Raw genomic sequence first — 12,653 nt, 5'->3', positions numbered from 1 at the left:
AGCTGTCCCCTGTGAACAATGTATTGAACATTGTCAAAGACATAAGATTGCATGTATTTGGAAATATTACAAATGGGTTTCACACACAGGGCCTCATTTACAAGAATCTGACGCTTTGGCCCGGATGTGTCAGATTTCTTGTGCTGCCTTACGATCTCCTAACAATGCCATGGATGCGCTATATTTGCAATACAGAGTTCCATGGCGCACATCTTCACGGATGCGTCAGAAATTCTGATGCATCTGTTGGTGCTAAACTCACGCATTTATAGACTAGCGTCAAAAAAATTATGCTACTCCAGCAATACGAGGAGGCCCCCATAGAGAAAACCCCTACGTCAAGCTTACACCTGCTCCGAGCAGGAGGCAAAATTCTGAAGCAGTGAACTCGCAGAATGATGCAGTGAAATGTTGTAAACTTCACTATATCAGTTCTGCGTGTTTTTTTCCTTGGGAACACCTGCCCAGCATACATTATTCCTGGTGAGGCTACTCACTCAACCAAAGTAAAACTCTGATAATTACTAATCGCTTGGTAGGGTTTCATGACAGCAGGTTAGTAGAGAAGGCTGAGTATCTGGGGTCACTAGGACGGCAGACCTGGATCAACTAGTTGAATTCAATTTAGCTTCAGTCATTGTGTAGGCCAATTCAGATCTGCACAGACTGGACAATTTACATTTATCTATTGTGGGCCATTACAATGTTATTAAGATGATCTTCTTGCCAAAATATTCTATTTTTCTTTTGGGCTTTCCCTCTCGAGTTTAATACTTGCTGGTCCAAGGCCTTGAATAATATGATCACATGATTTATCTGGCCTTACTCTAAAGCTAGGAGAGCACTCAAGTATTTAACCTTACCCAGAAACAGAGGTGGTTGGGCAGTACCAGATTTAAAACTCTACCATTGGTCAGCTGCTCTTCAATGTATGCAGCCACTTTTCAGGGGGCAGGACCAGTGGGTGGATGGCAGGGTGACCGGAATCCCATCCATAAATGAGGTTTTGCTTGGGAAAGAAGCTACAGGTAGTTTCCTGAGATATGTGCAACCCAGCAACTTCAAGAAAGTTTGGTTTAAGATGGTATATGGTGCTTTTTGGGTCTGGGTTCCGCTTCGTGAAAAACTGGGACTCGAGTGACACCATCATTACACTCTCTTACAGAGAAACTCACTACTCCCAGACATGTTTCGAGGTTCCCCTGTAACAGACAGGGCTTCCTATAGAATTACAAGACTGGGGGAATTTTTCTCACCGGATGGAATTATGTCATTCGAAAAATTTCGGGACAGGTTTGAGATACCTCGGAAAAATGTATTTGCGCTTTTACAAATTAGGGACTTTCTAAGTCAGAAAGTCGGGGCTTTCAGAAGATAGAGCTGCTAGAATATCTAGTTGAGTGGGATTCTTTCTCTATTAGCCAATTTTACAATGATTTAAATGCCTTCACTAAGGATAATCTTGAGAAGCAATAGGAAAAATGGCAAATTAAGTAGGGGGCAATGCCGCGTTCCTTTTTGAAATCACCAGAATTGGCACGCACTATACAAGTGTCTGCCAATATGCAAGCACAGCACTATAAGACTATTTTCAAATTGTATTATATCCCCTGTACAATTACTAGGTTGGGTGGGGCAGCAGGCACCATATGCCCCTTCGCCAACATCCTGAGGCCCATATTATTCATATGTTTGGTACTTGTCAGTGCCTCAAGCCACTGTGGGGAGGGATTTAGATACTGAGGCCGTATAAACTTTCCACTGTAACTCATGAAGTATTATCATTGTAGTGTGTGCTGTCTGCACCTCATATATGTTGTATGATACTTTACCAAGGATTCTTTTTTATAAAAATGTTCTTTTTTTTATTTGTTTTACTTTTAACTTGAGTGCTGTCACTGTACTGAATTCTCCTATTATGCTGCTTTTACTGTTATCTGCAAAATCTAAATAACAAAAAAAATGAAAAAGAAGTTGCAGAATGACACAGACAAATGTAAATTTCACTGGTCAGTTCTGCGTGGCTTTTCCCGTGGGAACGCCTACCCTGCATATATTAAACTTGGTGCAGGTGTAATGTGATGCAAGGGTTTACAAAATGACGCATTGGGCCCAATGCTTCAATTTATAAATCTGGAGCACTGTAAAGCACTGCTAGTGCCACTGCTGCGTCAAATCGGTGGTGCAAAGGCCTTGTAAGAGAGGCCCTCAGTTTGCACAACTTAAGGTGGTATACCTGCAGGTGTGCAATCTGCTTAGGGAAATCCACAAACAACCACATGTGTTACACGTGGGAAAGAGGAGGCATTACTTCATCTGAAAAGTAAATAAAATTGAAAATACACTTTTCCCTCGAGTAGTAGGAGTACACGTGATAATCTCTCGGGAACATTGGGTGACGCTTAGATTCACACTCTTTTTGTGAATGAGATGGCAGGTTTTTTACTTTTTACTTAGTTTTGTCCGTTCTGAAATAGTGTTTCACAACTGGACTCAATCATCTTCATGTGACCTCCCCCTTGAACTATTGAAAGGCTTACAGCTTGCTGGTTGTATATTTTTTAGTACACGCTTGTATTGCTGTTTGCTCCATCGCACGTTTCAGCAACTGTTGAGTCGCTTTGACACCAGGACACGGTGTACGCGAAGTTTAAACTACATTAGGCAGCATTGACCCTTAATGAAGGCTTACACGATGTACAGTTTAACTTCTCTGGCACTAATTTTCAGCAGTCACACGTCTTTTTCGAGAAAGGCGTGAGGTCAAACTATAGGGAATAATTTCCGGTTTTCTCCATTTCCGCAAAGGCTGCCTTCGCCCTGAGTGGCAATAGTGAAACTCCTTACTGGCCTTGCTTTCTCCTCTCCTCACAGACCTGAGCTCCTACACTATTAAACAGGCCTTCCTGTGGGGGAGACCGTGGTGCTGGAACAATTTTCGGAGTGCTGCCATCAATATTACATCACTGAACTCATAGGGATTGTGAAAAATCCAAGCATTACACAAAAAACAGTTATAGCAAATGAGCCACCTCAATTCATCAGGAGAGTGGTAATGCGTGGAAATCGGGTTTTAGGAAATATTTCTCATTGCACATCACCAAGTAAAGTGTCTTGACTTCTTTTGATCCTGTTAAAATCTTTGTTTCTATCACATTTCAGAATTACAAAAGGAAGTGCTTCATTTGTGCTTTCCTAACTTCTTAAATGTTTTGGAATGGTTGTACAGATCATTTGTATGTATTTAAATTGTTGTGTATTAGAAAAAAGGCATCATGCAGCATTTCCTTTCACACCAGAAAGAGTGTCGCATAGTTCATTGTAAAACATTCTCTCACTTTTGCCTATTTTAGTAGTGTGGCATCCTGTGTAATTGTCCTCTTTTTCATCACTTAGGCCAATCTGCTAACCCAGGAGCTGTGCTTAGGGAAGTCATCTATCATTGAAGCCGAGTACTATGAGAACAAAACCTTCCTGCAGTGGGCTGGCGGAGGCGGCGGTGGTGGAGGAGCCTCCTACATTTTCAAAGTATGTGACATCTTCCTTTGGAAGCAGAGCCTTACTTGTGCACTGGAATGTGTTTCAGAGTTGAATGCCTTTATCTAGCATAAGTCTTGAGATCTATATCGTTGGCACAATTTGGTGGTGTAGTTACTGCTGTTGTTAGCGTGCATGAGTTTGGATTGTGGTTGATTGTGGTTGCTCTTACACAGCAGGAGAATGGGGTTTTCAACCCCCTGCTCATCGCAGCAGGAGGAGGAGGAAAAGCCTACCTAGAAGATTCGAAGAGCTCCTTGGACCACATGCACTTAGAGGAGCTCGAGAAAAACACTGCGGTGCCTGGTTTGAATGGAAGAGCAGGGGCTGCAGGTAAGATCTGCGTGAAAACTTCAGGGACTCAAAGAGATCAGAGGAGATCCAGTCTTTTGGGTATTCAACATATCTACCAACATGTTGGTGTGACCAGTTCCTCCAGAGAATAGTGATCTTCTAGAAGCACCTGGCTAGCACTACTTATGCTCCATAAACGAGAATTGTGTGACGTTTGATTCCAGGTTTGACATCAAGAATGTGCTTTCCAAAGACCCAAAATGCCCTTGACAGTCACCTACGCCTCTGGATCAGGTCACAGAGACTTGAGACAGCTTTAGGACCCAGTCATGGATGGTAGACTTATGTATTTGCAGTACCCTACCTGATCAATCTGTGAACTGATCATGGTAGATTCAAGTGACAAGAAGTCCTCCGCTCACTCCTGATAATGTGGAATCAGAGTAGAGGTGGACGAAGTGGTATTGAAGACTGGAGGGAAGACTGTATTAAGCCTCTAATAATAAGTACTTAAGATGGAAATTTAAATTGAAAGATAAAAAGATAGCATCACTCTATTGTACTTTTGTTTCTGCAACCAAAAAACTCTGGCAAGTATTCCAGGCTCCCATTGCCCCATACATATTACGCGACAGAATACACGGTACAGGCCAACATATGTTCTAAAAAACATTCCAGGTAAAAAGACAACTCCTGATTACGGTTGGAACACATTTTGGTATTACTGCCACATCAGAGGTCACTTCATAACATTTAAGAAAAGCTCATTGTTAAAAAAAAAAAGAAAAGGCAAAGGGGAATTCTAATGTCTAAATGAATGTGTAAAATCTGGATTTACCTTAACTTTGGAGGCGGTGACGATTTACAAATTTAGAAAATGAATCTTTCGTTTGACTCATTCTCTCCTTTGCAGGTGGAGGGGGCGGTTGGAACGACAGCACTCTTCAGTCCCATGCCGGAAAGTCTCTCTTGGAAGGGGCAGAGGGGGGCAAAGTTTGCCAGCAGGCATCAGCCCTCTTGCAGTGGACGACATCGGGGGGTTTTGGTGGAGGAGGAGGTGCCTGTACTTCTGGTGGCGGCGGAGGAGGGTACAGAGGTGGGTATCCTTGGGTATTGGTTCGGGGTGGCATGTGTACTCGGCACTTATTATAACCCAATATCATATATGCAAAACAGGGTGCACTGAGCTTTGAAGTTTAATTCATCACTGTCAGAAAAGTATGAAATCTAGGCCTGCGCGAAATTTAATTTACACCAGAGAAATGTGTAAATTTCCTGAAGTTCAGTTATGCAGAATTCATGAAATTTCTCAAAATTTTGCATCACGTGATTTCGCATATTTTTTACCCACAAGCAGCTGATAGACTCAGAATGGGTCTTGCCGAGAGACATTTTCTGATTCACCCGTTCTCTTGCTGCGAGGATCCTGCAAGAATGTTTTACGCACAATCTGCCCTCACAAAAAATGGTCATGCAAGGGACAGTCAAACCACATTTCACTCCAAAATATTTTTGGGGGTAATTTTGTGAAATTTGCATGAAATGTCATAAACTTTTATGAAAGTAAATCACCCAATTTTGCATGCCGCTAGTTTAATCTTGCGACAAATAATCAGTCAATAATGAATTCATGTCATTATGGAGAATATATATGTCTCTTTTATAATATCTTCTCACCACCTCAGTATTGTGTGTGTGTGTGTGTGTGTATATATATATATATATATATATATATATATATATATATATATATATATATATATATATATATTTATAAGTGCATGTTTCCTCAGGGCTGTTTGTTAGGCTTGATAGTTGATCATGTCTCGCTCCTTTCACCCTTTCAAGCGGCCCTGTCGTCCTCAGTCTTCTGGGGAGTTCCTTTATCCTTAGTAGCCCATCCAGCCCTGATTGGCCTTCCTGGCTTCGAATAAACCACCATAATTATGCTGCCCGGCTTACTGTGGGCTGTCTAACCCATTGTGGGCTCCTTTGTCATCAGGGGCTCCGTGACCTACAGCGGGCCTTATTGTGGACTGCTTTACTTTTCGTGGCTGTGTGGCCAATCGTGGGCTGCCTTTATTATTGCATGCTTGCAAATAATTTATAGGATCCTCTTTAAAGCCATGAGCATGAGCCATAAAGCAACAAAAAGAAGGGTTCAATATATTTGAGGGATAAAAATGCCCAAGTAAGAGCACCATCTTTTTGTGCGGACCTCACTTGAAATTCCCAGTGTGGGATGGATCTCTTGTGACAGAAAATTGCTAGTGTACAGGGTCGAGTCTAACACAAGGCGAAGTCAGAGGAGGCCCCCAAAGGCGCAACTAGGAGAGGAACTGATGTAACTGGCGAAACTCCTTTCCAGCAGATGGCGCCCTGACGCTATTCCCACCCACAGCTTGTATTAATTGTGTGTGACCTCTTTCCAATGATGCATATTTTTGTTTTCTTGGGCGCCATCTTTTTTGGGACTAAGTTAAAGAAAGTTTATGTGTTGCTAGATTCAGGAAATAAAAAAATACATAAACTATGTATACATCGAATCCATACGTATACACATACACAGAACAGCTTTGGTTCAGCTCTCTTCAGCCGCTGATCTTTTCAGCTGTCATCAACATTTTGAGTTAATAAAATAAATGAAATGCACTTTATAAAATGCCAAACCTTCCCCCAAACTTAGCCCAAACTTTTTGCCCCAATACGGCTTTAATGCTTCTAGCCGTAACAGCCTACAGCATTGGGCAGTGGGTCAGCCCACTTCAGCCACTGGGCATCTTCCAGTATGAGTGACTGCAATTATCGGATTACATGTGCATACCCACATAAAAAGAGTTGCACTTCTATGTCTATGATATATATACATTTATTTTTTTATTTTTAGTTATCCCTGTGTTCTTGAACAAAAGTAATTCAAAGCCAGTAGTGCCTTTACTTTGCTCCAAGAAGAATCATATGTAACTGTGATGTGTATTAGAACTAAAGAAGGTTTCAATATCCGTTCTTGTTCTGTCAGGTGTTTTCGTTTTTTTATATATATGTTTAGCATATGTTTGGAAATTAAAATAAATTGAACAGCGCCCCCATAGGGTTTGCCAAGGCAAGATCTGTTGGTTTAGTCAGTGTTTTTTGTTCTTTGAACTAGATGGCTTTGCACAGTGTATTTTTTGCATTTCCCAGTGGCGGCATCATTCTTGGCCTTCATGTTTTGTAAACTAATGTACCTGATCACCAGAAATGCCCACGTTTGTTTTGATTTAATCACTCAGCATCACAGGTAGTCGATTAATTGCTCAAACGTCTTCAACTTCAAAATGTGAACATGTCCAGGTCTGTCTTTGGAAGCATCAAGCCCTCCAACTTCTAACAACATTTCATGGCGAGCAAAGAGGGCGGGGCTTTGGCGAAGCGTGCTCAGTGACGAGGACAGCCCGAGGCACTTCTAACCATCACCCAACCACATATTTTCCAAGTCTGCTGCAAACCCCCTCTGTAACTCCCACTCTGTGAACTGGTTTCTAGCTCATCTTTTGTGCCACGGTTTAATATCAGCTCTTCCCTGGGAACCCATTTGAAAAGGAGGTGATATGATGTGCTACACAGAGGCACTGTGTGAGTTGGCAGGTCTGTAGCATCTCTTGTACAGAGGAGCTATAAAGTTTCATAGCCCTTCCTCCTAACACTTAGATGCTCTATTTGTTGGCCATAGAAAACCCCTAAGAGCAGTTGCGGCTCGCTGAGGTTACAGGGGGCAGGGCAGTGCGCGCAGGGGTTGGGGGATATTAATACATTAAAAAAAAATGTAATAAAAAACTTACCTACGCTCCGCGCCGCGGCTCCTCCGTCTTCTCAGCAGGCAGGCACAGGCTCCCAGCCTGCCCTGGGGCCAATCCTGACGCTGCTCAGAGCTGCATCAGGATTGTCTGGGAGCATCCAACCAGGGCGCTCCCAGGCAGACTGGGAGTTCGTGCCTGCTCTCTCCAGCCCGGCAACACAGTGCCCGCCTGGAGAAAGAACAGTGCGCATGTGTGTTTGGCTGGCCCACGACAGCCGGCCAAACGTACACGCACACTGAGGGGAGTGCTCTGTGCGCTCCACTCACTTCTCGTTACCCCCATGGCCCCGCCCCTTTCACAACAAAAGGATAATAAACATAGTTTAATTTTCCTTTCGTTGTAAAAGGTTTGCAGCTTCTGCTGCTGGGGGGAGGGGGCAACACTCCTCCGCCCTAACGGAGGAGCCGCCCCTGCAATAGTGAAGGAGCCTCCGCTGCCTAAGAGGGCTAAGTCTGAAGAAAATAAAAACGGTCCGAAGGAGTGATGCTAAGCACTTAAACAGAGTTCTGTTTGGGGGAACAGTCCTCAAGAATCACTGGAGAATCCAGGGTGAGGCCTTGGCACGGGGCGTACTTCAGTAGTAATGGTAGGCGTCCTTCAGGCTGGGATGCTACTGAACAAAAACAAATGGCTTGCTTCTCCTTCCCTCTGGGTGGAATTTGCGTGCACTCCATCCTGAAGTCAGTCCTGTATAAAGTGCATTGGTAGCAAATTGTGAAGAAGAAACGTTCTTTGAGAATGAAGCCATGGGTGTTGAAAGAAAGAGAGAAAGTTGCACTCACTTCTGTTCCTACACTTAAATGGTATTAAAGTTCACGTGAAGACATTGAGCCTCCTGTTTGCAGGTGGAAATGCAGCAGCATTCGATGACCTCACAACCGACGGGGACGACGGCATTTCTTTCGTGAGTCCCAGCGGGGAGATGTTTTTGCAGCCCTTGGCAGGTAAGACCTTGTACTTTTGTGTTCATCCACTCCCTTGGTAGAGAATTCTCAAACTACATTAGTTCACCGATGAGGACCAAAAGACAAAACCAAGGCAGTGAGGCCATGGCAAATGAATATCCACTCATCTTCTACGTAAGGCCACTGCGTCCCTAAGCAGAGGTAAGACGCCAAGCAACCTTCAGATGGAAATGTGTGGGGAGTGATACAGCTGTGCCCAGCTGGAAATGTATATTTTGCCTGGAATACTGAAATTCTTCTTGCTGGTCTCAGCTTTATAAAATCATACTTTTAATTATTGTTCACTAGATACTCATAAATTAGGGTGCAATAGAAAAAAACAACTAAAATGGAAAAAATGAGTGCTTTCCTCAGGATTAGGAGGACACATTGTGCAGACATGTATACATTGATTCTAGAGGCAGACTGGATGCCCAGCTTCCAATGGTGCTTACATATTCAGAAGTGGGATTGTAAGGAGACCTAGAGCCAAAGCTCTCTATTTAATAATACCTAGCTCCATCAACTTTTTAAATAATGTTATTCTTTATGATGTTAAAATAACAATGACAAATATCGTTACATAAATGTAATGCTGAACAAGTGTGAATCAATTGAGGAATGTCCCGGTATCAAACTAAGTGGAAACACTCCTTCACAGGAGTGAAACATTTTAACATCTCACCTTTTAATGTACCCTTAATTGTGTTAGAATGGCACAGTGATAGGTAGAACATGTTTCAGCCCACAGATGATTTTATTGCCTTCCTCAGGACTGGTGCAAACTTTTAAGCATCCAAATCAGCTGTTAAAGTTAAAATTCACTGCTAATATTGAAGGCATGAATATATCATTACATGAGTTTTTAACCTTGTTTGATAATATAATACATTGGCCACATATGCAGTATGTGAAAAACTAATTTTTCCATTAATTGTTAAATTTAACTTCCCTTTCTGAAGCTGAGCATCCTCCTTTCGGTGCACACTTTTTCTTCCATGTTATGTAAATAACTTGGGGCAATTTCAGTTCAATGGCTCCATCTGTGTTTCAAACGTTTTGGGTGTTCTTGCTCCCAGAATAAGTTAGACTTGAATATTTAGAAATATCCAAGTTTACAAGCCTTCGCACCTGGGTTACCCCCTAGCATTGTCTACTAGGAGTACAAGTACAGTAGTGCTACTGTAAATGATGACTTACCTTCCGAGTGCTACTAAAGGACACAGCCATCTAATGTTCTACTGGCGTATTGTACATGTTATCCCTAGAAGTGTGGGATAGTGCTCAGTGGCCAGATAAGTGGGCAACAAAATATAAATTGATGCAGGACACCAGAAAATCAAGTCATTACTCTTCCACCAGTGTTAAGGCTACACATGGGGCCTGATTTAGATTTTGGCAGACGGCTTACTCTGCCAGAACGGTGACAGATATCCCGTCCGCCAAAATATAGATCCAATGATTTCCTATGGGATTTATATTTCGGCGGACACGAGTAACCCGTCCACTGAAATCTAAATCAGGCCCACAGTAAGGTGTCAAGAACTCTGGATATGCAGCAAAATTAAGAAGCCACAATGATGAGAAAGAACGAACTGCGATCTACACCCATACTACGAACTTTACAAACCTTGGGTTAGATGCAAAGTTATGACTGAGTAAATGTTTTCTTGCAATTAAGTGGGGGCTCAAAGCTCATAATGTTAGAAACAGGCAAGGCCAGGCATGCCACAGAAATCGCTTACACATTGTGAACTACCTCTGAAGGTCTTGCATGACTCAAACGACCTATCACGAAAGTTGTACATTTAGGGTCTCGGCCACTTTGTCCCAGTAAGCCTTTGGTTGTACTATTGGTCGATTGAGGAACCACCCACTATTCTAGGGTGGTGCCATTGTTGACAGACAGGAGCACTCCTGAGAATGACCAAGCAGCAGGAAAATTCACAGCAGCACTTCCATAAAAGAGGTATGGCAGCAGCCTTAAGACACCATCTTGGTGGTGGTGCCGAATCAGAGTAAAGCAGATTAAAAGCTGGCTTGTTTGAGGGTACAGGAAGCACTCTAGAGGCAAAGGCCTATTTTGCTTGGATCACTGAAAATCCCTGAATGCTTCCTGGATAGACTAGAAGTATCTGCCTAGGAAGTTAAAGTTGGTTTTCAGGATATTCACATGAAATAACTTAACATACCGCAAAAGTATGTGGAACTCATTTGCATAGTGGCCACTGTAAAAATCGGGCATCTATCCACTTTTATAAGTTAAATGTTATGTAACAGGACATTTGCACAGAGCAGGGATAGCCAACTATTTTATCTCTCGGCACTAGGGCGCATGAGAGTTTCAATGACCTGTAAGTAAGCCGAGGCATTAAGTGTCGAAGGCATGCTTTTCCGACCACGAGAGCACGGTGTATCTGCGGTGGTTTCTGGGATGCGGATACAACCTCACATCTTTGCCTGCTCAGACATTAATCATCCGCCTGGCAGACTGGCGGAAACCTGAACATCTGGCAATGGCTACTGATGATGTGCACTTCAAAGATAGCGATGAAATGCAAACCCCAGGCAGATGTTGCTGTGAATAGATTGGGCATGTCAGTGGCTCATTTTACTGGCTGGAATAAATCAGAAAACGAAAGGGGGAAACAAGTAAGATGCGCAGCCTTGAGTGAGAGCAGCCCTGAGTGAGAGAAGCCCTGAGTGAGAGAAGCCCTGAGTGAGAGAAGCCCTGTGAGAGAGCAGCCCTGTGTGAGGGCAGCCCTGAGTGAGAGAAGCCCTGTGAGAGAGCAGCCCTGTGTGAGAGCAGCCCTGAGTGAGAGAAGCCCTGTGCGAGAGCAGCACTGAGTGAGAGAAGCCCTGTGCGAAAGCAGCCCTGTGTGAGAGCAACTCTATGTAGGAACGGCCCTGTGTGAGAACAGTCTTGAGTGAGAGCAGCCCTCTGAAAGAGGAGTCCTGTTTTGGAGCAGTCCTGTGTGAGAGCAGTCCTGTGTGAGAGCAGTCCTGTGTGAGAGTTGCCCTGTATTAGAGTAGTCCTGTGTGGGAGCAGCCCTCTGCAAGAGTAGTCCTGTTTTAGAGCAGTCCTGTGTGATGGCAGCCCTGTGAGAGCAGCACTGTGCAAGAGTAGTCCTGTCTTAGAGCAGTCCTGTGTGAGAGCAGTCCTGTGTGAGAGCAGCCCTGTGCGAGAGCAGTCCTGTGTGAGAGCATTCCTGTGTGAGAGCAGCCCTGAGTGAGAGCAGCACTGTGCAAGATTAGTCCAGTCTTACCACAGTCCTGTGCAAGTGCAGTCCTGTGTGAGAGCAACCCTATGCGAGAGCAAACATGTGTGAGGGCAGCCCCGTGTGAGAGCAGCCCTGTGCAAGAGTGGTCCATTGTTAGAACAGTCCTGCATCACAGCAGCCCTGTGTAAGGACAGGCCTGTGTGAGAGTAGCCCTGTTCCATAGTAGTCCTGTGTTAGAGCGTCACTGTGTTAGAGTGACCTTGGATGATGACAGCCCAATGCAAAAGTAGTCCTGTGTGAGAACAGCCCTGAACTAGAGCAGTCCTGCATGAGAGCAGCCCCGTGTTAGATCAGTCCTGCGTGAGAGCAGCCCCGTGCTAGATCATTCCTGTGTGAGAGAAGCCGTGTGCTACAGCAGTCCTGTGTGAGAGCAGTCCTGTGTGAGAGCAACCCTGTGCTAGATCAGTCCTGAGTGAGAGTAGCCCTGTGCTAGAGCAGTCTTGTGCAAAAGCAGTCCTGCGCGAGAGCAGCCCTGTACTAGAGCAGTCCTGCGCGAGAGCAGCCCTGTACTAGAGTAGTCCTGTGTGAGAACAGCCCTGAACTAGAGCAGTCATGTGCTATACAAGTCCTGCGTGAGAGGAGCCCCGTGTTAGATCAGTCCTGCGTGAGAGCAGCCCCGTGCTAGATCATTCCTGTGTGAGAGCAGCCGTGTGCTACAGCAGTCCTGTGTGAGAGCAACCCTGTGCTAGATCAGTCCTGAGTGAGAGTAGCACTGTGCTAGAGCAGTCTTGTGCAAAAGCAGTCCTGCGCGAAAGCAG

The 12,653-nt window shown here is 44.2% G+C and overlaps 1 protein-coding gene across 1 annotated transcript in view; it reads left to right on the top strand.

Annotated features, from left to right (window-relative positions):
• Positions 1-12,653, top strand: part of LTK (leukocyte receptor tyrosine kinase) — a 465,297-nt gene that overhangs the window by 398,685 nt on the left and 53,959 nt on the right. The window contains exons 13-16 of the mRNA XM_069208757.1: positions 3,397-3,528; positions 3,714-3,870; positions 4,745-4,927; positions 8,516-8,614. Coding sequence (XP_069064858.1) covers positions 3,397-3,528; positions 3,714-3,870; positions 4,745-4,927; positions 8,516-8,614 — 571 coding nt within the window. The remainder of the gene's footprint in view (positions 1-3,396; positions 3,529-3,713; positions 3,871-4,744; positions 4,928-8,515; positions 8,615-12,653) is intronic.

The sequence above is a fragment of the Pleurodeles waltl genome, chromosome 9, assembly GCF_031143425.1.
Source record: "Pleurodeles waltl isolate 20211129_DDA chromosome 9, aPleWal1.hap1.20221129, whole genome shotgun sequence".
NCBI classification, from domain to species: Eukaryota; Metazoa; Chordata; class Amphibia; order Caudata; family Salamandridae; genus Pleurodeles; species Pleurodeles waltl.
Note: the sequence above shows the minus strand (reverse complement) of the source record. Positions and strands in the feature narration are given on the sequence as shown.